The 26,006-nt window shown below is 33.1% G+C and overlaps 2 protein-coding genes across 7 annotated transcripts in view; one reads left to right on the top strand and one right to left on the bottom strand.

Annotated features, from left to right (window-relative positions):
* The window catches only part of LOC103491690 (uncharacterized), a 68,422-nt gene extending 63,877 nt beyond the window's left edge, over window positions 1-4,545 (top strand). For all 4 annotated transcript variants that reach the window (XM_008451737.3, XM_017045351.2, XM_017045350.2 and 1 more), the window contains 2 exons: window positions 2,231-2,347; window positions 3,687-4,545. In XM_008451737.3, coding sequence (XP_008449959.1) covers window positions 2,231-2,347; window positions 3,687-3,908 — 339 coding nt within the window. In that variant the 3' untranslated portion in view covers window positions 3,909-4,545. The remainder of the gene's footprint in view (window positions 1-2,230; window positions 2,348-3,686) is intronic.
* Window positions 4,546-7,616: 3,071 nt separating this feature from the next.
* On the bottom strand, window positions 7,617-22,182 carry LOC103491691 (acetyl-coenzyme A synthetase, chloroplastic/glyoxysomal). Of its 3 annotated transcripts, none has more exons than XM_008451740.3 (19): window positions 22,123-22,182; window positions 20,595-20,811; window positions 20,363-20,509; window positions 20,084-20,239; window positions 19,815-19,937; window positions 19,547-19,715; window positions 18,950-19,032; window positions 18,467-18,568; window positions 18,307-18,395; window positions 18,130-18,220; window positions 17,002-17,115; window positions 16,722-16,798; window positions 16,509-16,587; window positions 10,398-10,466; window positions 10,107-10,282; window positions 9,921-9,977; window positions 9,667-9,757; window positions 9,416-9,514; window positions 7,617-8,012 (listed from the first exon to the last, which is right to left on the bottom strand). In XM_008451740.3, exons 1-19 carry the CDS (start codon window positions 22,131-22,133, stop codon window positions 7,827-7,829), a joined length of 2,136 nt encoding a protein of 711 aa, XP_008449962.1. In that variant the 5' UTR covers window positions 22,134-22,182; the 3' UTR covers window positions 7,617-7,826. The 3 variants fall into 3 exon arrangements, with proteins under 3 accessions (XP_008449962.1, XP_050942889.1, XP_008449961.1); XM_051086932.1 differs by lacking the exon at window positions 22,123-22,182 and adding an exon at window positions 21,247-21,272; XM_008451739.3 differs by lacking the exon at window positions 22,123-22,182 and having other exon boundaries at window positions 20,595-21,369.
* Between the last annotated feature and the right edge of the window lie 3,824 nt (window positions 22,183-26,006).

Genomic DNA, 26,006 nt, shown 5'->3' with positions numbered 1-26,006 from the left:
CTAAGGGCCAAGCCCTACTAATTCTAACAGATTTCATCAACATAAACTATCAAAAGCACAACCTTGTCATTTCCTGTATGTTTGTCGAACATTTAAGACCTCAATAATGGGGTTTACTAGCCAATTCATAACCATGGAGTTTTCAGCATCCCATGTAGAAAACAAAGGATCGTCTAGTTTTGGAACAGTTTTCTCTCGAGTAATGTAGCCAATTTTCCTTTGTCCACGAATATACAACCCAACACTTTGTGACCAATGAAGAAAGTTGTCTCCATTAAGTCAAGTCGTGGTTATTTGGATAGTGGGGCTATTGGAATGGATTCGATTGTCAATGGTAGACGTCTCAAACAATGGTGAAATCAATGGTAGACATCTCAGACAAGGGCGACCGGTGAAGACAAAAGAGAAACCACAAAAGATCCACCAACTTACACCAAAAGATGCAAGAAAAACCGGTTGTCGGTGATGTTTGACGAGCTGTGGCAGTGTCAACGATCAATTGAAGCAAAGCGACGGTGGCAATGACCCTCAAGACGGCGGATGTAGGCGGTAGCGGCGGGGGCTATAAGGGATTTAGGATTTTTTAGGTTTTTCAAAAAGTTAAGGTTTTTAGGGTTTTCAAAAAACCTGCCAAAATAATATATTTTTTTTTTGTATATTTTACAAAAAGAGAAGGATTTTCTTAAATAGAAGAATAATCCATTACAAAGAAGGAAAAAATAAATTTTAGAAACATAATACAACCAATACAGTAAAATATAATACAAAAAAGGAAATAATCAACACCTTCCTTGTTGTTCGGTCCAAAAGGTTGAAGCTTCTTCAAAAGAGCAACTCAATCATCAAATTCAGCATCCGTGAAATTCCCTTAAACTTTAAATACCATGTACAAAGAGAATTAGACAAGCACAAACAAATCCAAGGAATGTTTGCCTATACTTTTGGTTGTTGATGTCTGATGTTTCACGTATATATACAAAATGATATATAATTAAATTTATCTTCATCCATCAACTTAAATTTTTTAGTCAATGGGTGATCTGAGATGGTATAAGAGTTGGTGGTTTAGGGTCCTGGGGCTGGTTCAAGCCCCTGCATTGTTGTTTCCTCCTCATTTAATATTGATTTCTACTTGTTGGACCTTTTTTATATTTCAAGCCCATAGATCAGGGATAGTGTTAGATGATATATAATTAAATTTTTCTTCACCCACTAACTTAAGCTTTTTGGTCAATTGGTGATTTAAGATATATCTATATATAGGGGAAAATATCAATTTAAGTCCTAAGCTTTGAGGGTTGTATCAATTCAAATCCTAAACTAACCATTCTATCCATTTAAGCCCTAAACTTTGGGATTGTATTAATTTAAATCTCTAACTAATAGTTGTATCAAATTAGACTCTGAACTTTTCTAAGTGTATCAATCTAAATCTTTAACTTTCATAACTATATCAGTTAATCTAAATCTTTAACTTTCATAACTGTATCAATTTAAACAATCTACTATGTTTTATTTGGATGCACTTGTGAAAGTCGAGGGTTTAAATTGATACATAATTGATATACTTATGAAAGTTCAAAGTCTAATTTGATAACTATTATTTTGGATCTAAATTGAGACCATCTTAGAGTTCATATTTAAATGGATACAATTATTAGTTATAGGTTTAAATTGATACAACCTCAAAGTTTAGAGTTCAAATTAATATTTGCAGGAGTATGTGTAGATGTAGAAAGAAAGAATTACGTAGTTTAGCAATTTTAAGACGAGCATGGGAACCTGCTATTTCGTATGGGTGTTAAATCCCGATATTTGAGCACTTGAAACAGTGAAAACGTCGGTGCATCATTTATGACGTTAATGAATCGTGTGGCCTGTTCTTGTTTGTGAACTTCGTTGTCATCTTCTTTTTCATTCTATATAAGTGGGGCCTGCTTGTAAATGAAGATGGTCTGTTGTGTGTATAATAACATACTTCGGGTAGTTTTCTAGGAGATGAATTGGAAGAAAATTAAACGATCTCTTAGTTTTCTTTCATTCTTGAGTTATATAGTAAAATATTTTTGTTACTGCTCATTATGTTCCATAAGCTCTTGGAGGCCTTTCGCTGTTTTGTTGGGATTCTTTCATTCTCCTTTTCTTAATATCGTGCATGAAGGAAATTGTTTCTTGTCTAATTGAATATTGCAAGCAGTGCAGTGAATTTAACACGTAACCTCTTATTCAGGTTCACAAGTGTGCAACAATTCTGCAACAGTTGGCAGCAATTTGCAGTGTCAGTGAAAGAACAGACTTGAAACCTGTCCTTCGCTGGGAATCTTTGCATGGCTGGCTACTATCAGCGGTTCTCTCTCTCTCTACATACACACACATATATCAGTTTGTAAATATTGACTCTTACATAATGGTTATAATTTAAAGGAGGAGATTTTGCTAGGGTTCACTATACTATAATTTACTTTCCAAGCGTTTTAATAGTTAGAAAGCAGATTAAAGACAAAATGCATGTACTAAAAGATAATCGTTTTTAGCTATATTTCTGAAAAATAATACAAACAAATAAATCCTGCGTAATTTTTAATTGAGACCTAATGAAGTTACCTCTGGTACCATGAGTTGGCTGGATATATTTGCTGTATTTGGAAAAAAAAAACTTAATAGATAACAATAACTTACGAGACCACCAATCATCCTAGTATAAGAGGAAGGGCAAGAATGTAATTGTGGGAGGAAGTTAGTATGTATGGGAGTGAGGAACGGGAATATTATATAATATGGGTGAGCGGACCATTTGAGTACTGAGGTAGGAAGAGGTAGTATAAGTAATAGAGATAGGTACTTCCTTTTTCTTCAGCTTGTAATTAGTATCAGTCTTTCACAATAAGAGGAGTGGTAGCCTTAGGGCTCTTTCTCATTCACTAATACTTGTTTGTAAGGGGATACCTTACATAACTACAGTGGTTTAACTTAGGATGTTACGAAACCAAATATGATCTAAATTAATATGTTTTGATTCACATTAATGAGTAAAAAATATATAACTTTTTTTTTCAAATGCAAACAAGAATTTTAATTGAAAACTCACCTCCAATTAGACTTCAGAGAAACTTACCAAAATTGGACTCTTTTGCTTCCATTTGCTGCCTCTGCTTCGGGATATGGAACTTCTCGACCACATTTTGTTCCCATTCTGCTGTCCCAAAAAGTTTTACTTCTACCATATAGTATTGGATGATGAATTATAGATATGGCACTTTATCGTCACAATAAATTTGTAGACTTACTTTGACGAAACCTCAATTCTTCAAGTATCCTTTTGATCTCTGTCTTCAAAAAAATTAGGGTTAATGCTCTAAACTCTGCATTCTTGTTTTTTTTTTTTTTGGTAGTCTTGATTGAAGAGTTTGTCTTTTAGATGAATAGCTCCAAAAAGCAGGTTTTAAGTCTTTCATCATTTATTCAAGAAAAAGCATGTTAACACCTAAAATAATACCCTGCCACCAACATGAAAGAATAAGGACACTAAGAATAGGATTGTCAACATCTTCGCAACTAACTGGTTTTTAGATCCGTGGCTGCTGTTCTATACATGAATTGAAATCATGGCTCAGTTCAAAATTTATATGCAAACAGACTTTTTAATTTTGCTATTTTAATTCTTAAAGGTGTAGACTTTTTTCCAGGTGCAGGCTCTCCCACTTGAATATTTAAAACCAGGGGAAGTTGAAACTCTTGTGCCACTATGGTTAAAGGCTCTTGGAGATGCAGCCTGTGACTACCTTGAAAGTAAAAGTTGTGATGAAGAGGCTAATTATGGACATATGCAAGGGAAGGGTGGAAGAGTCCTGAAGCGTCTAGTCCGTGAATTTGCTGATGGTCACCGCAATATTCCAAATATGACTTAATTGTTGCATCTCATTTATACATCATTAGAGGAGCCCAAGCTCTTAGCTTTTCTGCTTATGGCCTCTTCTGTTGTTGAGGTGCATTTGGCAGTTGAATGTTCAAGCTGGTTTGGAAAGTTTGGTCAATCTTGGGCAATGCCCTGCATAAAATTATAACCATTCTCTATAGCTACTTTCTCTTCTTTCTTTTTGTACAGTCCCGTATTTAAATTTTGTTAAATCGCCAAAGGTTGAAATTTTGTTCATATCATTCATTCTTTTTTGCCTTTCAAGCCCAGGTCAGAATTTTGTGGCTATTGGAGATGATACAGTGATTTGTTCTAATTACTTCCAAGCTGCTCGGTGTTCGATAGCCGTATAAGCTTATGGTTACTCACTCTTGTGGAATGAAAAGACGAATTAGAAACACATTATTTACTGGTAAAGAAAACATTGCAGAAGCTAAAAAAATAGTTGGCGAAGATTGGACGAATTTCTTGGATGAAAGCAGCGTTTTGGTGATGAATAGAGGTGATCTTATTTCGTCTACTTCTCTTACTAGAGAAACGACGGTTAAAGTTGCTTGTAATGAAGTATTTACTATTTAACATTGTAGTGTCTTAAATTTTAACTAAGGAAGTTTGGAATTTTTTGCTTTTGTTTTTGTTTTTTCCTTTTCCCAAGTATAACCATGGTAATGGATTATTTTGTTGTTGGAAAAACCTACCACTCCTATAAATAGAGAAATTAAGAAGTATTTAACCATTTTTACGTAGAAAATTTCCATGGAATCTTCTTTTGACACATCAGTCACAAATCAAACACATCCCTCCCCATAATACCTATACATTTTTCAAATAATGACGAACTTTCATATCTCTAAAATCAAACTACCAACAATATTGTTGAATATCAAACTTGTCATGGCTTATTGTTGTGAGCACAAGAGAGAGTTTGTATGTATATATAGAGTTAGAAATACAAATGTACTCAAGGAAGAAATAAACGATAAAGAAACTAAATGGCCTAAAGATAAATTATGAGGAAACTAAATGATCTAAAAAACTTAAAAAAAAAGTTTTTCTTCCACTTAAAACTATTCCACATCACCAAAATAATGAAATCTTTTTATTACCTTCTAACATAAAATTTCATCATTTCCCAAAAAAACAACTTACAATTTCTTTATAGCAAAAAAATAATGACACATGTTGAAATTAATTTATTTGTCCTCAATATAAAACTCATCCATTTTCTTTTAAAACAACCCTTTAAATTTTCCACATCACAAGAAATAAACCAAAGTTTTCTTTAAAAAATACTCTTTAAACTTCTCCACATCACAAGAAATAAGTCAAAGCTGCTCATTATTTAAAAATTGGAATTAATTGAAAGAGGAAAAGAGATAAAAATTACATCAATATTTAATACTCAATTATTTAAATATAAAAATAACAAATAATTGAATACAAAAGAAGAATTGGAAAAAATACTAAATACAAGGGTATAAGGGAGAAAATTTTCTCCACTTCTAAGCTTCTATATATAGTATAGATACAACTTCCAAAGAAAAAGATATTGCATTTGTTTTGGATTTGATGAAATGTTGTAAGCTTTTATGTTTTTCTTTGGTTCCTTCCACATTTTTCAGAATATTATATATTATAGAAAGGTTAATTCTCAAATATTATCTATCATATTTTTTGTTAATTCAAAAGTGAGAAACAGATAAAATTAGCACTTACCCACCATTGTGTCTTTATAGGTTTGGTTTTTTATATAAAATATTTTATTTAGAAAACCATGTGATTTTATGAGAGGTTAGAAAAGTAAGGGAATACTTTCACATTGGGTTAATTTAGTTTTAATTTTAATTAATTTTAATTTTGTATGTAGTTCATCATTTTAAATTATATATTTTTCCCTTTTTAATTATATCTTTTTCCCTTCTTGTAACTTTTAATTATATTTGATAACTTTTAAGTTAGTCTATTTAAACTTTTTTTATTCTTATTTTTAAAAAAATCTTTGTATCTCATTTAATTTTGCTTGAATTTTTTATTTTGCCTGGAGTAGAAAGAGGAGAAGAGAAGAATGATTTTATTTCTCATTTCTTAAATTATGGAATTTTTTATGGTATTTGTTAAAAAATATAACAAATCGACAAAATATTTACACTACATAGAACAATTTCGAAAACGAAAAAAGTCTGCAGGCCCACGATGTGAAATACCAAAGATGTTCCAGTCAACAAGTGATTAACCAGTCACACGAACACGTGTAATTCTTATTCTAAATGATCAGGATATAATATGTGATCGTATAAGAAATGATACACGATCACGTACCAAGATCTAAACGATCGTGTATTAAATTTAAACAATATTGGTTCAAGATCGTTTATCAAGATCTTTTATATTTGGTACATGATCTTATACCAATATTGTTTAGATTTGGGTCTTCAGAATATACTAGGTTTTATATATAACATTATTACAATTGTTTTATAATATAATATAAGGTATATATATGCTAAATAATTAGATATATATGTGTATACTCACATTAAATGCTCCAAACTAGAAGAAATAATAAATACCCAAAGTCAAATTTGAAACTAACTCAATAAGAAAACTATTTTTATTCATTATTTTTTCATATTTGTGTCATTACGAATTATTAACCATAATGATGGATAGTCTTGATTATTTAGGCCTTAATTTTGTGTTAATTTGAAACTTAATGTGCCCTTATGTAAAAAAAATTGTAATTTTAAACTTATGTAATTGAGCCTATGTATTAGGTTATATGAGTTAAAACCTTTTTATAATAGTACATTATAAATCCAATTAACTCGCTAAATGTATATGGAGGTGACATCCATTGATGCTTCATCAAAATTTGTCAATTGTTAGTCACATCAATTTCTTTTAATTCTTTTGATGAGTTTGAGACAGCTTTTTCATTGTATTTCTTTCTTTCTTTTAGTACAACTAAGGGATGTTTGGTAACCAATGTGCAATTAAAGCAAATGCATAAAAAACTTCATCCATCTTATCTCACATTTCTCAAATCCTATTTGTGTTAACTTATAATTCTTATCTCATTATTTGGGTCAACTCTCATAATTATTCTCCTATAATAACTACTAACTCAATTCCACAAAAATAACTACAACCAAACACAAACACCTACTGAGAGATACATTCAAATCCATCTATCATCCCTTTCATTTCCTCTTCCATTTACAATTGGAGTTTCTTTTTTCTTTTTCTTTTTTTTTTTCTTTTCTTTTTGGTCAAATGCGAGACATTCTATTAAAGTGTAACAAACCCTTTTACTAAATAATTTCCCATGACCTTGTTTTTGCTTTTTTTTTTTTTTTCTTTTCTTTCTTTTTCTAATGCGTTACTTTTCCAATTAACCCTACTATCTCACGTAACTTCTTTAAAAGTTTTTTTATAGAAAAATAAAATACTCTTTTCATTCCTTTTTCTCAAGGATATTTATCTGACATTAGCATGCATAAAGCAATGTCCTTAGGTTTTGAAGATGTTTCATAATATGATATATCTCTAATATAATCATCTACAATCGACATAACTAATATGAAATAAATTAATATTGTTTCGTAAAACTTTTCATTTCCAGAGTAGTGACTATAAAGTTATCGAGGCATCAAGTCAAAAGGAATTCTCTACAAGTAGCATTGTGAGATAAAGTCGACACTTTTGATAGTGTAAATGAGGATTGATATTGAGATTTATAAAATGGGGGAGGGATTCAACATTATTTAAGTACTTTGTGGACTTGCCAGGACACAACAAAATGGTTCTGCTCAGGGCAAGTTCAGAAATATATGTTTAACATCTAGTTTATCCACATGCTCTCACTCAATTGCCAAGAAAAAACTCGTGTCACCTGCTATGGTACTCACCTTCAGCAATCAGCAAGCTCGATGAGTTGATTGACCACACCAGGGTCGGCAAGCGTGCTAGTATCTCCAAGTTCGTCCAACTGCTTGGAGGCTATTTTCCTCAGAATCCTCCTCATTATTTTTCCACTCCTTGTTTTTGGAAGTCCAGGTGCCCAATGGATTTTGTCTGGTGCTGCAAAAGCTCCTATCTGAAAGTTGTAAAATATTTAATCTCAGAACATCAACGGATATCATACAAATGCACATTTCTCAAGTCTATGAATGACAATGAAGAAATTGAAAGAAATGAGAAAATAAGAGGTCCTTAGAAAAGACTCCACTAAGTATATATGATATACATAATATATTAATGTAAATGGTAAGATTCTAAATTTAGGGGCAAAAGGAACTCTAAGGGATAAGAACAAGTGAAATTGAAGTAGTACGATTGAGAGAACAAAATATTAAAAAATCCCAAAGTATCTTGAAAGTACAATGAAACCCAACTCCCTTTCTAATTTCAGCAATACCCCTTTCCCTAATCAAACCAAAAATGTGTATAACAGCGACAAGAAACCTAAAAGAAATCTACCAAAAAGAATTAAAAAATTCAGTGAAGGGAAAGGTGTCTTGAAAGAGCTCCCTAATCTTCTTTCATGGGTTTGGTGTGTGGTGGGGAAGGGAAGAGAGATGTATTTCTGGGAAGACCTCTGTTTGTATCACTTATCTTTGAAAAATTATTTTGTAGCGGACTTTTTAGTCCGGAATGGGAACCCTTGTTCTTTCTCCTTTAGGTTCCATCATGCTCTTTCCGATAGGGAAACGTTGGAAGCGACCGTTCTCATTTCCTTTCTTGAGAGCCATTCTATCTGTCTTGGAAAGAGAGATGTGAGGGTTTGGAGTCCCTCCCCTTTAGAGAAATTATCGTGTAAGTCTTTCTTTCAGTGTCTGGTTAATCCTACCCCTGCATGTGAATCCGTCTTTTCTTTGGTTTGGAAGATTAAGGTCCCTAGAAAGGTCAGGTTCTTTTATTGGCAGGTTCTTCATGGCCACCTCAATACGTTGGATAGGCTGTCCAAGACTTTGCCTTCGTTAGTTGGTCCTTTTTGTTATATTTTGTGTCGAAAGGTAGAGGAAGACTTGGATCACCTTCTTTGGCATTGTGAGCTAGCAAGTCATGTTTGGGATGATTTTCTTTAGACTTTTGGTTTGTCGTATGCTCGTCGTAGAGATGTTAGAGGGATGACAATCCACCTTGCGGGGAAAGAGGTTGGTTTCTTTGGTGTTCTAGTGTTCGTCTTGTGGGTTTCGTGGGATCAAAGGAATAGGAGGGTGTTTAAGGGAGTTGAAAGGGGGAGTAAAGAGATATTGTTGGTTATTGGGTATCATGTTTCTCTTTGTTCAATTTATCCTTGACTAGAATAATAACATCGTAAAAAAGTGAAATCAAGTGGTACAGTTAAAGAAAAAAACCACACACAAATTTTAGAACAAGGAATATTTTGGAATTTCCAGAGGACAATGACAGAGTAGGAGCATTTATGCAACATGGAATGAAATATCTTGTAATATATCATTATCATAAGAGCATGTGTCGAAATACAAGACTGACCTGCTTTCTAACAGTGAGAATAAGGCTTTTCCGGAGCTCTTCACTATAAGAAACACCATCCACTAGAGTCACAAATGCATAAATGCCTTGTCCTTTGACCTGCAGCGTCGGAATAAAATGATCATGTATACTGGCCGAAAGCATTTGTACTAAATAGATCCAAAATTTTCAAATGCACCAATCACAAGGGGTGCTTTCACCAGTCATACTCATAAACTCACAAACTAACATACTAAAACCAGCAAACCTACCTCATGCTCAACACCAACTACGGCAGCTTCTGCACATTGGGGATGTGAAACAAGGGCAGATTCCACTTCTGCAGTGCCAATACGATGCCCACTGCAAAAAAAAGTAACATCCATACCTAAATTGCAGCTTCCTTCAGAAGAGACAATGATAACTTGCCAAGAAATTAAATTTTGTACCACAGGCATATACATTTGTAACTACTAAATGACTTATGCATAATATCATAGAAATATGAGGGAGAACACTAACTAACCTGACATTGATAACATCATCAACTCTTCCAGTAAGCCAGTAGTATCCATCCTTATCCCTTGAAGATAGAGACATACTTGGTATAGTTATCATCTTAAACGAATTCATTCTTAATGTGAGCAATATCAAATCTAGGATACAATTTCTGGGCACCATAACAAACATAAGATCAAACGCCTTGATTTACCTGGTGCAGCCATCGCCTGTAAAGTAATACCCAGGGAATGGCTTGAAGTAAGTCACTTCATATCTTTCTTGATCATTATAAAGAGTTCTAAATGCTGAAGGCCATGAGCTTTTCAAGCATAGATATCCACTGCATTCACCTTCAATCTCATTCCCTTTTTCATCCACCAGTACGGGCTACATTTGCACCAAGAAAGTTTGATGAAGCAAGAATGATCATTCGTGAGGGGCAATTATGAACAAAATGTTGAAAAAGGTTGATTATGATAGCTGCTCAAGTATCTTTGAATACCTGAACTCCAAAAAAGGGAAAAGTAGCAGAACCCGGCTTCTGAGGCCATGCACCTGGCAATGGAGTGATCTGCAAGAAATACACATACACACATATATATGGTTACTCCTTGAAGACAAAATGAAATGTCAACTACATGTCCAAGAATTGAATTGAACAAAACTGCAATTGAGAAAACTTTGCAAATTTTAGGAAAAGAGTTGTGGCATGTTTGATAAACACCACTAGTTAAACTATTATTATGAACGTCATTGAAATTTTCCATGAAAACATGCCATGTAAAGGATCCACAACCATTACGCTGATGGTAATTTTTCTGAAAAGGAAACAAGTCTCACTATCATTAGTATTGAAAAATAGAGAGACAAAAGCTCAATGTACAAGAGGATTATACAATGAGCAATTGGGGGGATTAGCAAGCGCACCGGGGCATCTCAACTAGGTTAACACCCCTTAGCGCCCTCATCATATCCATAAAACGGAAATAAAAGAAAATCCTTACTCTAGGCTCATATTAGCCAATACAGGGACAACATAAAAGCCACAAAAACAAAGCCAAAATAAAATAATCTAATCTGTCCATACAAAACGTAAAAAACAGAATGGCAGCAAAGAGTAAATGAAAATCAGTTAACAATAGTTAGGCTGATGGTGATTACAAAAGGATTCTCCGTTAACAATAGTTAAAGAGAATTGTCACAAAATTTTCTTTCCAAGGAGGCCTTTATGATATCACAAAATGCACTTGAAGTGTATATGTATCCCTCTCAATCCTTCCCCCATATGTGTATTCCTCTTAACCATCGCTACAAGGATCTTGTAGCCATGAGCCAAAGGGTCCTAAGCTTTTGTTAGATATTATATTAAATTTATCCTTATCCACTAGCTTAAGTTTTTGGGTTAATTGGTGATTGAAGATGGAAGAAGAGCAGCTTGTTCAAGATGTCCAGAGTGCAAGCCCCTGCAATGTTATTTCCTCCCCAATTAATATACACTTCCACTTTCTTGGCTCTTCTTCATATTTCAAGCATGCAAGTGGGGGAGTGTTCGATACTATATTAAGTTTACCCTTACCCACTACTTTAAGTTTTCTGGTTAATTGGTGATTTAAGAGTTTACCAGTAGAAAGATGTCTGCTATGAACATGAATGAAACTCCTCATCTCTAAGTTAGAGAGGACTGATGCAGCATATTACATGCTTATTTTGTTTATGTCACGTGCTTGTAGATAATGTCCAGAAGAAAAACACTTTTTGGCTCAAATGGAAGTTGAATCAAAAGCTGTAAAAAATACACCATTTTCTTTTCTTTTGATGGAAGGCCAAGCAGACGAATTAAATAAAGCCTTTAAACGATTAAGGCAAGAAGACCCCTTTCTCCATTCCTTTTTCTCCCAGTGGCTGAGATACTGGCTGAGATACTTGGCAGATTATTGTCCAGAGCAAGCTCTATAGATGTGGTGTTTCTGAAGTGGCAAACTCTGATGTAATGATTACCTTAGTTAATTTAGTGATTGGTTAGGAGCATGGTTAAAAAACCAAGCCATCAGAATTCTATCAATCCTCTCATGTTACAGGGACATCTTGGTTTTCAGCGAAGATGAGAAAAAATAAGTTAGGTAATGTCTCTATGTTAAACCATTGAACATTTCAAAACCTTAAATTGATGAGTTGGTAAATTAAATTGAATAAATACTTTAACAATCCCCTACATTTGTGAGTTTGAAATTTTGCAAACCCCAACTAGAAATCAACAGCAATTGGAAAAGAAATGATACGAGTATGACAAGGATTTGAATACAAGACTCGCTATGGTACCATTTTAGATCATCAATCATCCTAAACGCTTATTGTTAAATGATATACAATTAAATTTATCTTCATCCACGAGCTTAAGCTTTTGGGTCAATCGATGGTTTAAGAAAGTATCATAGTAGGTTGGTTCAGAAGGTTCTATATTCAAATTCATGCATTGTTGTTTCCTCCCTAATTAATATTTATTTCCACTTGTTAGACACTTCAAATGTCAAGCCCACAAGTGAAGGGAAATGTTAGATGATATATAATAAAATTCCTTTACTCACAAGCTTAAACTTTTAGGTCAATTAGTGATTTAAAACTTACGTATTGGTTACGATAAATTTAGTTATATCGATACTTCAACACTACAATATTCTTAATTTATTTGGAAGTGCATCGAGCTTAAAAGTAAATCGAAAGAAGACAACTATTAATGGAATTAACATAAATTAAGGCTTAGTTTCAATTATTATTGTTATTGTTATTGTCATCATTATCATTTTCGTTCAAGATTAATGGTTTGAGATTGTTATTATTATTATTATCATTTTCGTTCAAGAAATTTTTGGTAAATTTCAAACATGTGAATAGGTAGGCTAAAATAGGAATATTCTCCAAAGTTGTTTTCGTATCGAGAGTTTCCAATCTAGTTCACTTGCTTCTCAACCAAGTAGTGCCCTAATCAGCAAGAATAATAATAAACCTCGGGGTCCTTCAGGGGTGCCTAACAATTTTCAGAACCCTAGTTCTAATATTTGAAAATCCGACTCTCAAGAGATTGTTTGTTACTATTGCCATAAGCCAGGACATCTAAAACGTGATTGTCGAAAGTTATTGTATAAGACTTAATGATCTCTTTATACTCAAATAGCTTCCACCAATGATATGGGTGAGCAATCTGTTACTATCTATGCTGGCAACTTTGCTAAGTTTCAAGTATTCCAGGAATCCTTGCAAGCATCTTCCTCATCGAGTTCTATTGCCACCGTTGTTGAGCCAAGTATTACGAAATGTCTTCTTACATCATCCACCAAATGGATCATTGACCCTGGTGCCACCGTTTATATGACAGGCAATGCTAACTTATTTTCTACACCTTTGTCCCATCTCATCTCATTTGTCACCTAGGCAGATGAATCATCCTCCTCTAAGCTTGGATCTGGCACCATTACTCTCACCATCCCTTTCTTTGTCCTCTGTATTAGACTTGCCTCAATTGTCCTTCAATTTAATTTCTTTTAGTCAACTTACACGTGATCTTAACTGTTTTGTCTAGTTTTTTCCTAGTTATTGCTTGTTTCAGATTCATATGATGAAAAATTATTGGTAGAGAACATGAGTCAGGAGGCCTTTATGTTTTTGACCACCCGATATCGAAAGTTGTAATTTGCTCAAGCATTACATCTCAGTTTAATGCTCATTGTATTTTGTGTCTTCCATCTTTGTTCGGGTTGAAGAAACTGTCCAGAATTTCATTTCTTGTCCTCTTTGAATTGTGATTTGTGTCAATTGCTAAATTTCATTTCATTAGTTCTAGTCCTAGAGTCCATAAACGAGCCAATGCTCCTTTTAAATTAGTTCATTTCGATATTTGGGGCCTTGTCTAGTTGTGTTTCAAATAGGTTTCCGTTATTTTGTTACTTTTGTTGATAATTACTATTAGGATATATAATTAAATTTGCCTTCAACCACCGGCTTAAGCTTTTGGGTGAATTGGTGGTTTAATATGCTATCAGAGCAGGTGGTCCAGGAAGGTCCTGTGTTCAAGCTTCTGCATTGTCGTTTCCTCCCCAATTAAAATTAATTCCACTTGTTTGGCCTTTCAAACATTTCAAGCCCACAAGTGAGGGGGAGTGTTAGTGATATATAATTAAATTTTTCTTTAACCACCCCCTTAAGTTTTTGGGTGAATTGGTGGTTTAATAAATTACTCTCGTGTAACTGGGCTATATTTAGTGAAAAATTGTTCTGAGTTGTTGTCTCACTTTTGTGCTTTTCATGCTGAAATTCAAACTCAATTTAATGTCTCTTAATACCTTGTGCACCGATAATGCTAGTGAATATTTCTCTTATGTACTTGGTCTTGCTTACGTGATTATGGCATCATTCATCAATCCTCTTGTGCAGACACTCTATCTCAAAATGGAGTCATTGAAAGAAAGAATCGGCACCTACTTGAAACAACCCATGCTTTATCATTTCGGATGGCATGTTCTGAAGCCCTTTTGATCCAATGTTGTTTCAACTGCTTGCTTCCTAATTAATCGAATACCTTCCTCTGTCGTCAATGGTGAGATTCCTCATTGTGTCCTCTTTCCTGCTCAATCTTTGTTTCCCATGGCCCCTAAGATCTTATGTTGTGTTTGTTTTGTTCGGGATGTTCGTCTTCATCGTACTAAGATCCAAAGTCCTTGAAATACATGTTCTTAGGCTACTCATGTGTTCAAAAGGGGTATCGTTGCTATTGTCCTACTCTAAACAGGTATCTTGTATCTCCTGATGTTACATTTTCTGAAACTCTACCCTTTAGTCAACCATTGTCCAGTTCGAGTCGGGGGGAGGATGACGATTCTTTTTCTCTACAAGATTATCTCTCCCACATCACCCTTTCCTCCACCTTCATGTGTCCCTTCCCTCCAGCCCACATGTTCGTAGTGTCTACTCCAGGCATCCTCCACAATAACCTTTAGAATCATGTCCTCCACCAAACTTCTTCGCCATCTGATCCAAGACCCAATGATGATCTTCCTATTGCCCTTTGGAAAGGTAAATGCACTTGTACTTATCCTATTTCTTCATTTGTGTCGTATACTCAATTGTCCTCTCCCACATATTCTTTTATTACATCTCTTGATTCCACCTCTATCCCTAACTCTGTTCGTGAAGCTTTATCTCATCTTGGGTGGCGTAGTGCAATGATTGAGGAGATGACAGCTCTAGATGATAATGGTACTTGGGGTCTGGTTTCGCGTCTGGCTGAAAAGAAGGGAATCGGGTGTAAATGGGTGTGCTATAAAGGCCAATCCTGATGGACAGTGGCTTGGTTGAAAGCTCGTCTTGTTGTCAAAGGTTATGCCCAAATCTGGGATTGATTTTTCTGATACATTCTTTCATGTTGCAAACTTCCATTCAACTATTTCTTTCTATGGCTACTACTCACAGTTGACCCATGTATCAACTCGACATTAAAAATGTTTTTCTTCATGGTGATCTTTAGGAAGAAGTTTATATGGAAAAACCACTTGGGTGTGTTGCTTGGGAGGAGAGTGATAAGGTATGTGGTCTTCAGAAGTCTTTGCATGGGATAAAACAAAGTCCTCTTGCATGATGGTAAGTTTAGTCAAGCACTCTGAATATTTTGGTATGAAGAAAAGTACATCTGATCATTCTATATTCTGTTGACGATCTGACAGTGGTATTAATTTGCTTGTTATATATGTTGATGATATAGTTATCACTAGAAATGATGTGTCAGGTATACCTTCTCTCAAAACTTTCCTCTAGGGTCAATTTCATACCCAAGATTTGGAGCAATTGAAGTATTTCTAGAGTATTGAAGTAATGAGTAGCAAGAAAGGTATTTATCTGTCCCAACAAAAATGTGTTTGATTTGTTGTCTGAGACAGGTAAACTAAGAGTCAAATCATGTAGTACTCCAATGATACCAAGTTTGCAACTTGCTAAGGAAGGAGAATTATTTAAAGATTCTAAGAGATATAGAAGATTAATTGAAAAGTTGAACTATTTAACAGTGGCACAACCTGACATTGCCTATTTTGTGACTGTGAGCATAGTGAGTCAGTTTATGTCTTCCCCAACATAAACCAACAATTTGAAGTCTTTTATTAGCTGATTTGAAGTCTTTTTTTAGTACAACAATTGTAAAGATGAGGGATTAAACCTTCAGCTTCTAGGGAGGAAGTCCTATTATTTAATATTTTGTTGGATAAGAAACAAGTCCTAATTTAATCTAATTAGTTTCTTAATTGACTAATTAATTAAATGTAATACAAATATTTGAAACAGAGAAGAATATTAATTTTTCACATTTAATTATTATTGAAAAGAAATTATTAACTTCAGGTATTAACTCAACTCAGCTACTTTTATCCATGAATAATTATTAACCAGTTCTTAAAAAGTTGACACTCAGGTAACAAACATGGGTATAATGGCCCTATAGGAAATGCTTTTCTCCTCTTTATACCATATGGAAAGTAAATGAAACCAAAATACCATGAAGCCAATTTTTATCAAGTGGCTTATCAAAAAATAATACCATGAAGTTGTTTGTTATTGAAAGAAAATATACCATGAAGCCACCAGTTTCAGTTTGCCACCAAGTGTCTGATATAGGACACCTCGACTCTCCAACCACATTGAAGAACCACCTACAAGAAATCAATATGAATTTATATACATCTTATAATCGAAAGGAATTTGAGCCTTTGGCTGATAATTCTTTTTCTTTCATTTTTCTTGGAATCAGCATAAAATATTCAGGTAACACGGTTCATATTCAGACCTCCATGCACTGGGATTGATGGGCTCACCCACACTTCCAAGAACTCGTAAGGATTTTCTCGAGTAGCGAGTAACATGCTGGAAGAGAAAATTTTGAGTCAGCATACCATTTATGTAAATATGTAATGAAGATCACGAGGCAGACTCATTCACAATGGAATAGGATACAAACTGTTGACCAAGGTTTTATCAACTAAACTCAACCGTTATGATAAGTGAACCAATTTTGAAATTGATTCCACCAACAAATTTATGAATATAAGATTAGATTCACAACACACCTCATTCCCTTCACGCATGAGGGACCGTACCAATGTTGGAGCAGTATAGAATATTGTCACCTTATACTTATCAACTATGTCCCAACAGCGTCCAGGATCAGGATAATTTGGAGCCTGCAACCAGAAAGCAGTTTTTTCGTCAAGACTTCAAATTTCAGTGGGTACACAGAATATGTAATGCTAGCTAATAGTAAGTAGAAACAAGCATACAAACTAGATGAATGTGTTGTTAAATATATTGGCTCATCAACTCTGAACACTCAAAGTGAAACTGAGGCTTCTTAAAATTCTTCGAAAGAAAGAAATATATGATACTTCCCAAAGTCCCAAAAACCGAACACTACCCAGAGGTTCTGACATGAACAAAGTTGTCTTAGATTCTGCGCATAGTGTTTGTGAATCATTTGTTGAATTAAATAAGTTGTGTTTCAAAATTTTAAGGCAGATTTCTTCTTCTGTTTGAGCTTCTCTGGCTCTTGGAACCCACATAACATTTTGAGTTCCTATTTCATATTGCATATACTCTCTAATATGAATATTCAACCCACATGCATATAATGCATGAATGGAGAAGAAAATTACTCTTCCTTTCTTACCAATTATCATTATCGTCATTAGAACATACTTGTCCGAACAAAGGCCCTTGAAATACATACATACTTAAAATAATATCCAATTAGTTGTTTTGTTTTCTTTGCAAAAAATAAATACATAAATAAATAAAATAATTATCCAACCATCTAAAGGAGAAGTATTAGCCAATTTCAGAAGTACCACAAGAAGCCTATAGAATTACTTTCCGATAGTTCATTGTCACTGCCTATCTTATCTTCAAAACTCCTTAGTTTCTTATCTTTTAAGTTCACTAAAGAACTACAACAATATAGATCGTGCTAATAATTTATTGGGTTTTTACATCTTGAGTCCCTTATAAACTAAATCAGTAAGTTTTCAAATATCGACATCCATCAGAAAAACACAGTCAAGATCAAAGATCACCGATCATTTATTAATTACTCCAAATGAACAAAGGCCAAAAAACCTTTTGTCAATTAATTTGATTACGGATGGATTTTTCTCTTCTAAAATATCAAAGGCCAAAGAATATTGAAATTGTCGATCTTTTACCCCTTCAAAGACAACAACACTAGCTCCATTTAGCAAAGGCCCGTACGTGACATAGCTGTGCCCAGTGATCCAGCCACAGTCAGCTGTACACCTAAAATCAGAAGAAGGATATTCGTGAAACCATAAGCATAGATGTATGTTAAAGGAGGTTAAGGTTCATCTTAGTTTCGGCAATACCAGTACACGTCAGATGGTTTGTAATCAAATGCATACTTGAATGTTGTTGCAGTATATACCATGTATCCTCCAGTTGTATGAAGAACACCCTTCAAAACTTATATTATAATTTTTCCAGTGCAAAGTAGAAAGGAAACACTAAATGATAAAAAAGGTTTACCTTTGGCTTTCCAGTACTCCCACTAGTATAAAGCAGGAAAAGTGGAAACTCTGCGTCTACCCACTCCACCGTACATGTGGTTGGATATGTAGGCACAACATCCTGAATTTATTAGAAACCAAGACCAATCCTTAACAGCTCTACAAAAATAGTTTCAGCGTTGCAACCCAAACATATAAAATACAAATTTACAGGTCTTTTTAAGAAACTTGTGAAATTCATGCAAAAATAAGAGCCCAACAAGAAATCCCCTTAATGTCTCAAGAAATGTAGGACAAAATATACAATTCTCACTAGATTCAATATCTTATGAGATAATGTTTCGTATTTTATGTGACAGGAAGAGCATTAAGAGAAAAATACGCTTGTATGTCTAAGTTGATGGCATGCAGCTTACATATATCAGCAGGAAGCAAGTGGACATTGAATACAAGTCATTTAATATTAATGAAAATTCATTAGCATGAGGTAGGATATACAAACCTGCCACCATATATCCCTCCCTTCCTTCCATTTAGTAGATTCTCTATTTAGTGCTGACTCATTCTCATAGCAAAGGCATGTTGCTGCAGAAGAAGTCGAAGAGATCAAAGAGATTAAAAGGAAGAGAGGAAAAATGCAGAATAGCTAGATTATCTAGCAGATAAACAACAGAAAAAAAAAAAGGGAAAAATTCTGTAGCTTCTTTTTGGTGAATTTATATTCTTGATATTTCTTATAAAAAGAAAGGTGTTGGAAGTTTGAAATCCGTTTCAACTGGAAGTGAAAAGCTCCAAAGACAACAGTTGCCCCAATTCTATTCTAGCTAATAACAACCAATTATGTCAAAAAAGTGTAATATTCAGGAAATTTTCACAACCCTTTTTTCTTAAATTAATTTAATAAGAATAAGAACGGTCTTATTTCCTATTACTAGCTTCAAACTTCCTAGTACCAAAGAATGGACCCAATGTCTGCATAAGAAAGCGGAATATTAAAATTCCGATAAAGAAATGCTTATTGTGAAATAAGGTTCTTAAAGACCAAATAAACACAGTAAAATAGTCATAATAACAAAAATCAACTTCAAAAGTTCCCCACCTACAGAGACTCCATTTTGTGCTGAGTCTATGAGAGCAGCATCTACAATGTCTTTAAGGTGGATAGCTTTAGAACCCCGTTTAACAGCATTGCAAGTAATCACAATTTTTGGTTTGCAATCTATGATTCTTTGAGCGAGGGATTCTGAAGAAAACCCCGCAAAAACAACCTGAAAGAATAAATTTTCTAATATAAATGAAAAGCAATTGATAGACTATAATGAAAGAAAATCTCAGGTAGGAGGACAAGGAGTAAAGTTGATCAATACCGAATGAACAGCACCAATTCGAGCACAAGCAAGCATAGCAATAGGAAGCTCCATTAGCATAGGCATATAAATTACAACAGCATCACCTTTTCTGACCCCATTATCTTTCAAGAAGTTTGCTAGCTTTAACAGGTGGATAAGGTCAAAGTCAGATCAAAACAACCATAAAAAATGACTGGGTTTATTCTACTTCAGAAATCTAACACAGGTTACAGGAAGAAGTAGTGAAACAAAAACATAGAATTTATTTAAGAAGGTGCAACAACAACCTGACAAACTTTGTGTAGAAGCTCAATGTAAGTTAAGGTGCCATCAAAACCAGGCTCATTTCCTTCCCAATAAAGAGCAATCTTTTCCCCAAGTCCAGCCTCGATATTTCTATCAAGGCAGTTATAACAAATGTTGGTGATTCCACCTTTAAACCACTGCTCAGAATAGAGAAATCATTAAAAGAAGAAAGTAAGATGAGTGATCGTTTAGATTTAATGATAAAGATACAAGGAAAGATAAATAGTGAGAGGTCAAAGATCATCAGAGTTTAGCCTCACCTCTATCTTGATTTCCCCTTTTCGCACATCAAGATTCTCAGAATACACTTGCTGATCCCATTTCTGTTTCCAGAAGAACTCTGAAGACGCAATGTCGGACCAAAATCCAGCAGGATCCTCAATGGACCTTTTGTACATCTCCAAATACTGATGAAGAAACATAATAGAATTTGAAAAGAAAATGATCCAATCTAATCCAGATTCCAAACAAATACATGAAGCGAGACCAAACCTGATGGTAGGAGGAAATATTAGCGTTGGAAGAGAATTGATCGCTGGGTAAAATGAGCTGGTCATCTTCGGTAGCAGGAGACTCCCCAAGGACAGCAGCATTCAGTCGAGGAATCTTCCGAGCAGCCGATGAATCCAATGCGGCTACATCCGTGAAACCACCCATGGAAAAGTTCTTATCCCGCCGGCCGTCGCCGTCGCCGTCGCCGCCCCTGATTCTGGTAAGCGAGGAAGAAAAGGTGGAGAGGGATGAGGAGAGGAAAGATCCCGCAAAGGGAGGACGGAGAAGACAAGAAGAAGTAGTAGTAGAAGAAGAAGAAGAAGAAGAAGAAGAAGAAGAAGTAGTAGGATAAAAGTAAAGAGAGTGATGAAAAGAATTGATGTGACGCTCCTTACAGTAATGGAAATAGGGATTGGAATAATCGGAAGTAATGGCAGTGGCGGGGGAAGGGAAGAAGATTCCGGGATTGGAGGACGCCGGAAATGGAGGGGCGGCGTTACAAGAAGAAGTTACAAAAAGATTCAACATTCCAAACGTTGATATGGTAAGCTCTTTATTTGAAAATTTTTAGTAAAACTAAAATTATTTTATAATTAGAAGGAATTGTTAATTCATCTGGATCTCATCAAGTCTGTTGAATTCATCTATTTACCTGGGAATAGATATGCCGAATTCATATAATTCTTTCTTCTTTTTTAATTTAAATTATCATTACTTATATATATGAATTTTTTCATTCTCTCCTCATACAAAAATAAAAATTCATCTGTTGTTTTGTTTGTAGTCTGTATGAATTATATCATATCGAAATTTTGAAAAAGCAAAAAATATCTTTTGTCGAATTATTGGGATTGGATTAGGCCATCCTACTTGTCTTTGTCCTATTTTCTTTTTCTTTTTTTTCTTCTTTTCTAGTTTCTTTTCAATTCTAAGCCTTTTTCCTTTTACATTTTCCACCTCTTAAATGTTTCTTAAACTGCAAAAATCCTTCTACTTCTTTCTCTTTAAGGTTTTTTCTCTCACCGCTTCGGAATAAAGCTGAATTTACGCCATGGTTGTTCCCTCACAATTTCAATCGCAAACCATAAAATACTCTTACCATTTCTCTTTTTTTTTTTTAAATTGCCGTAACAGATAGTTATCTGATATTTTTTAAAAGAATATTTTATGTATCTACTAAATACAAAATTATCGTTTTAAAACTTTAATAATTTATAAGACATATTTAAAAGCTTATGGACTAAATTTGTAACTTAAATGTTCTTTTACTCTTTTTTAACACTTTTCAGTACACTAAATATTCTATAAAAGAAAAAAAATCAGACCCCCACACTCTGAAATATTAAATTGAATAAGCATATCCAACTCACGTAAATTGAGTATGTAAGAAAAAACCTAAAAACATATATCTGATGGTACATGAAATAAATTCTTTCAAAACATATATAATAATAAATAATAAAATAAAAGGATAAGTAGAAATTAGAAAAGAAAAAAGAATTAGTTGAGAGGAAAAAGGAGAACTAACCTTTTAACCATGGAAAGGATCTATTGTGTCACCAAGTCAACGCTAAAGAAAGAAAATATAAATTTAAAAAAAAAAATGGAGGAGGACCGATTCTATTCCATCATTTTTATTTTAAAAATTAATTTTATTTTTTTTTAAAAAAAAAAAAAAAAAGAAATATGTTTGTTTGGGGAAAAAGACAGACAGGCAGAAGAAAGGGCATGAAGACAAAATAGAAGTTTTGTTTCTGTCTATGCGAAATCCAACGGTGGAGGAAGAAGCATTTGGAGACTTGAAGATCAGATCCGTGGATGAGGGCGGAGAGTTTAAAATAGATCGTAAAGTTGGGATTTTAAGATGAAACACAATGAGGAACGCACGCCAATGCAAAACGGTATCTTTTTTAAATGGTGAAAGCGTTGTTAAACTATTAGTTTTTTCAATTGAATTATTAAATTCTCATAAATTATATTATCTTTAAATTTTGTTCATCTACCTTACGATCCTTTGGTTTAAAGCTTTATACGTAGTCACTCTTTAATGGCTGCCAGTTCCAGTTATTAATTGTTGACACAAAAAAACTAATCATTTATTATAGTCTAAAAGTTCAAAAGTTTTTGTTTTCCACCAGAATTGCACCTTTTTTTTCTCATTTTGACTACTTTTGATCACTCTAATTTGCAATCATAAATTAGTGAAGCAAAAAATTGTTATAATTTTCGAGAGGAAAAAAAACCATTTTTGCTGCTCAAAATGCGTAAAATTAGCTTTAATGACAGTTTCTTCTCTTTCCTATTTATTTTTGTCATTGTTGATGTGTCCTTGAAAAGAATCCACTTTGCTTTTGTATACTTTTTATTTTCTAGTTTCCAAAACTTTGGCGGTTTTTAAAAACATCCATAACAATTTGATAGTAGAGCAAAAAACTAGAGGTTAAAAATGTGGCTATAGACTTCAGTTTCAAAAACTAAAATCAAAAGGGCACCCATTCAAAATATTATTTTCCTCAAAAATATTTTTTTTTACTTATAAAGAATTCAAAGCATTAAATTTTTAGAAACGGAAGATACTTAGATAAGTACATTAACAATTAATGATATTGGTTAAATAATGTTTAAAGTCAAAATAGATCTTATTGTTAGTTGGCTCACAACATATAGATAAGTGGAAATAAGTTGTGCAATGTATACATTGACAAGGAGCTATTTTTTTCCCTTTAAATTATCGATCACTCTATTTTAATATAACTCTCAATCTCAAGGTTCCAAAGGACTATTTTCTGTTGTGCTATTATTATTAATGGAAGGTTTATTGTATATGAACCCTCTTAGCTTTTGTTCTTCAAATCTATTTTTAAGATTCCATTTGATAAGGATTATGTTCTTAATTTAATGTTTAATAAATTTATATTGGTTCCTTCGTAATTTCATTCATATTTGCTATGACTTTTGCATTCCTTACAAATACTATAATTCTTATTTAAAATTTTAAAAACAAAAATAAAGGTTTAAAAATAGTTTAAAATCCCAAACAAAGGTTCAAATAGATTACAAAATAATCATACTTAGAGTAGTGTTTATAAATTTTACTTCAGAAAATGTCAAATAGCTATCCAAGAAAATAAATAAAATGGTGCGTAATTCGGTGGATAAAAAGGTCAAATAAAAAAAATCATTAAACTCATATTAAAAGAATTAGAAAATTCTAATTTATGTTGAGAAAAGAAAAGAAAAACCTATTTATAAAATAGAAAAATCGTAAAAAATAGTAAATTTGTATGTTGTTTTACGACATATATAAATTTTCAAATTCTATCAATAATAAATATTGATAGATATTTATAGAATTCTATCAGTAACATTGATAGATAGTAATAGATGTCTATCAGTTTCTATCATTGATAAAATCTAAAATTTTGTTATCTCATAAATATTTTAATTTATTTTATTTTAGAAATGTCCATACAAAATATAGTAAAATAAAAAAAAATAAAATATTTGAATTAGTCATATAGAATTTGATAGATTTTGTTATATTGTGTAAATAGTTTCATTTTTTTTTTTTTTTGTTATATTTGAAAATGTCCTTTTATTTTGATTAGGAGGTGTACAATCTATCAAAATCCAAAACCGTTAAATTTTGTATTAGTGATTTATTAATTGATTAAATATATTTGTTTAAGTTTCTTAGTTTGTTGCTGAACTGTTATCTTCGTAGTCCTAGAACATGTTATAGAGTGCTCATATTTGCATTATTTTACATATTTGATTCGCTAGGATGTTTGCTTTTTTCACAACTCAATTGATTTATTATGTGGATATTTTCTTTACTTCCTTGTCTTATTTAAGCTCATGAAGCATTTGTTGTGGGTTTCTGCACATGTTGTATTGCTTGTTCTTGTGAATTCAACAGAAATCTTGTGTTTGAAACAAATGTTCTTTTGTGTATGTGGTTATTGTTCTTGTGAGTAGTTCATTGAAGATTGTATTCATTCAGAACTTACTGCATTGTTTTAGGGGGAGCCTAAAGCTGATTAACTTGAGGAGTTCTCATCCTTAAGAGATCCCAAGGTTCGTTCTTGGGAATGAAGTTCTTATTCACTTAAGGGGAGTCTTAAGTTACTCGAGTGAAAGAAGTTCACAAATAGGAAAAGGAATGATAATTTTAAGTGAGAGGGAGTTTCACATGCTTAAGGGAGTCTAAGTTACTCGAGTGAAGGAAGTTCACAAAGAGAAGAAGGAAATATAATTTCAAGCGAGAGGAAGTCTCACACACACTTAGGAGAGCCTAAGTTACCACTAATAGGCATATACTTAAAAAGAACCTAAGTGTTCATTGAATTAGCTCTACGGTTATTTCTATAATATGTTATATGTTGTGTTGATTTGCCTTTAGATTAGTTTCTTATATGTTAGTTATGTGTTGTACCTATCTGTTGGTGTGTCTTCTTATTCTCTGCAACATGTCTGATGCTAAAACATTTTCAGTGACATTAACTAGAAGATGACAAATTTCGTAGAAGATTATTTTCCTCATTTGTCAACCAAAGTTTTTAGATTTTGTGATATGTTGTATTTTTTCTTTATAAAGTTGATTTATATCTTCATCAAGATTGCGTACGCGCGCGTGTGTGTATATATATATATATATATATTTATGGGTAAAAGATTGTTGAGAACAACTTATTTCCAGTTAAATTGTTGAAAACTGAGGTTTCAACCTAGGAATTGTCAACAAACATGCAAAACCCATGTTTGCTTGCAATTTGAAATAAGCAATTGCAAAACAAGACAATATTACCAGTGTAAATTACATGGAAAAAGGAACAAAGCAAATTAAAAAATATATAAAGAAGACGAAATCCCACATTAGTATTCTACTATATAAACCAACCCAGATTGAATTAAGAATAGTTTATGAAATTGTTGCCTTAAAATGAACATTCTACCACTCTTTTGAAACATCCTAACTTCCCACCAGCTAACTAAATTACAAGATATTCTCTTTAACAAAATTAACACAATAAATTTGAATTTTCTTTTTAGTGCAGTAGTCAGAAAATTGAAAATTGGTTGAAAAATCAGGTAAATCATCGTTAAACTAAATTTACTATGTTATTATTTATTGATTAGATTAGATTAGATTAGATTAGATTAGATTAGATTGCCCTACTTAATTTCATAAATTAAATATAAAAACAAATTCATTTACAAACCTTTTATTCTCATAGTCTTGTCTTTAATGATTGTTTTTGTTAATCTATGACTTATATGAATTATCATTTAAAATCAATTAATAAAAAAAATTAGATGAGTTTGGTAATTAATTATATATGAGAAAAATGTGAACCAAACACTTGGCGAAAAAAAATATTTTCGAATTAGAGAAAACTTGTTACGTTGTTC

This window comes from Cucumis melo, chromosome 6 (genome assembly GCF_025177605.1).
Source record: "Cucumis melo cultivar AY chromosome 6, USDA_Cmelo_AY_1.0, whole genome shotgun sequence".
Lineage (NCBI taxonomy): Eukaryota > Viridiplantae > Streptophyta > Magnoliopsida > Cucurbitales > Cucurbitaceae > Cucumis > Cucumis melo.
Note: the sequence above shows the minus strand (reverse complement) of the source record. Positions and strands in the feature narration are given on the sequence as shown.